Source organism: Perognathus longimembris, chromosome 1, assembly GCF_023159225.1.
Source record: "Perognathus longimembris pacificus isolate PPM17 chromosome 1, ASM2315922v1, whole genome shotgun sequence".
Lineage (NCBI taxonomy): Eukaryota > Metazoa > Chordata > Mammalia > Rodentia > Heteromyidae > Perognathus > Perognathus longimembris.
Genome location: NC_063161.1, coordinates 46,268,449 through 46,270,463, shown reverse-complemented (window position 1 = coordinate 46,270,463; position 2,015 = coordinate 46,268,449). Strand labels below are relative to the sequence as shown.

General features: G+C 37.9%; 1 protein-coding gene across 1 annotated transcript; it reads left to right on the top strand.

The window, feature by feature from the left end:
- Positions 1 to 807: 807 nt before the first annotated feature.
- On the top strand, positions 808 to 1,743 carry LOC125354524 (olfactory receptor 6C2-like). Its single transcript, XM_048350165.1, has one exon. It carries the CDS (start codon positions 808 to 810, stop codon positions 1,741 to 1,743), a length of 936 nt encoding a protein of 311 aa, XP_048206122.1.
- The last annotated feature ends 272 nt before the right edge of the window (positions 1,744 to 2,015 follow it).

Here is a 2,015-nt window from a genome sequence, read left to right as displayed (position 1 = left end):
TCAAAAGGGAACACCAGGAGAAGAGGAAAAATGGGGATTCTGAGGGGCAAGAGGACTAAGAGGCATTTCTTATGAATATGTTAGCATGAGGAATCCCACCAAATACTTAGAAAAAAGATTGGAAAGTAAGGCAAGAAATACAATGGAAAAGGTTAGGAATATAAAATATATGTACACTATATATTACATGCAAATGTATTATGGACATATTACATAATAAATATATAACACATATTGCATATTTATGTTATGATAAAGCACATATCAATTAGTGTGTTATAAAATAAGAATATGAGGGGCTGGGGATATGATAGGCCTAGTGGCAAGAGAGCTTGCCTCGTATACATGAGGCCCTGGGTTCGATTCCCCAGCACCACATATACAGAAAACAGCCAGAAGTGGCGCTGTGGCTCAAGTGGCAGATTGCTAGCCTTAAGCAAAAGGAAGCCAGGGACAGTTGCTCAGGCCCTGAGTCCAAGGCCCAGGACTGGCCGAAAAAAAAAAAAAAAAGAATATGATGCATATTTAAATGTTATAATATATGACATAATATAATATTTATTTTAACACATATGTAGCACATATTTAAGTTGTGGAATGTGATACAGACACTTGAATTTTTAATTCTGCCTTGAAATGACAGCTATGAGTTATAAAAGGTAAACTGCTACTGTAATTGATAATATGTATAAGTACAATATTTTCATGCATGTGGTGTTATTTTCACAGTTTATTGCTCTGGTAACTTCCATTCCACACAAATATCTGAATTTTCAGTGCAGACTGAGGAGAAGTCAGGACTCCATGATGAGAAATCACACTATCACAACTTTCCTCCTCCTTGGCCTGACTGATGACTCACAACTCAAAGCTGTGCTTTTCATCTTTCTGTGTCTCACCTACATGCTGAGTGTAACTGGAAACCTCACCATCATCTCTCTCACCATCATGGATCCACAACTGAAAACTCCCATGTACTATTTCCTACAAAATTTTTCCTTCTTAGAAATTGCATTCACATCTGCTTGTATGCCCAGATACTTGTACAGCCTATCAACAGGGGATAATACAATCACATATAACAGTTGCATCACTGAATTTTTTTTTACTGATCTTTTTGCTGTAATTGAATTCTTTCTGCTGGCCACCATGTCCTATGATCGTTATGTGGCCATCTGCAAACCCCTGCATTATGTGACCATCATGAACAGCAGGGTCTGTAGGAGGCTCATCCTTTGTTGCTGGGGAGCTGGTTTGCTGATCCTATTTCCACCACTTACCCTGGTCCTAAAACTGGAATTCTGTGACTCTAATGTTATTGACCATTTTGGCTGTGATGCATACCCCCTCCTAAAGATATCATGCTCAGAAACATGGCTCTTAGAGCAGATGCTTATAGTTTGTGCTGTGTTAACCTTTGTCATGACCCTACTTTGTGTAGCTCTATCTTACATATACATCATTAAAACCATTCTACAATTCCCTTCTGCCAAGCAAAGGAAAAAGGCCTTTTCCACCTGTTCTTCTCACATGATTGTGATTTCCATCAGCTATGGCAGCTGTATCTTCATCTACGTGAAGCCTTCAGCCAAGGATTCCATGGCAATCAACAAGGGTGTGTCTGTCCTCACCACCTCCATCGCTCCTATGCTGAACCCCTTCATTTACAGTTTGAGAAACAAGCAGGTGAAACTGGCCTTCAGTAACACAATCAAAAGAATGTTGTTGTTCTTAAGAAAGTAAGGAAATTCTCCAGTCCAAAAAAGAAACTTTTGATAAGTTTTGGTAAGAAAAAATCATTGGTTTCTCTGCATGTATCTTTGAATTTTGACCTCATCCTTTCCTAGCAATTTCAAGATGACTCCGAAAAAAATGCATATATGTATATATACACAAGTTAAAAACAGAATGACTTTACCTATCAATAAAACAAAACCAATAAATACATCCTGTATTTTTATTTGTGTGTAAGTGCTTATTGGAGAATATTCTTAATACCCGACACCTCTCAAGCA

What these genes read in the sequence shown, in the direction of transcription:
- LOC125354524 (XM_048350165.1), top strand. Translation starts at nt 808, where the DNA reads ATGAGAAATCACACTATCACAACTTTCCTCCTCCTTGGCCTGACTGAT.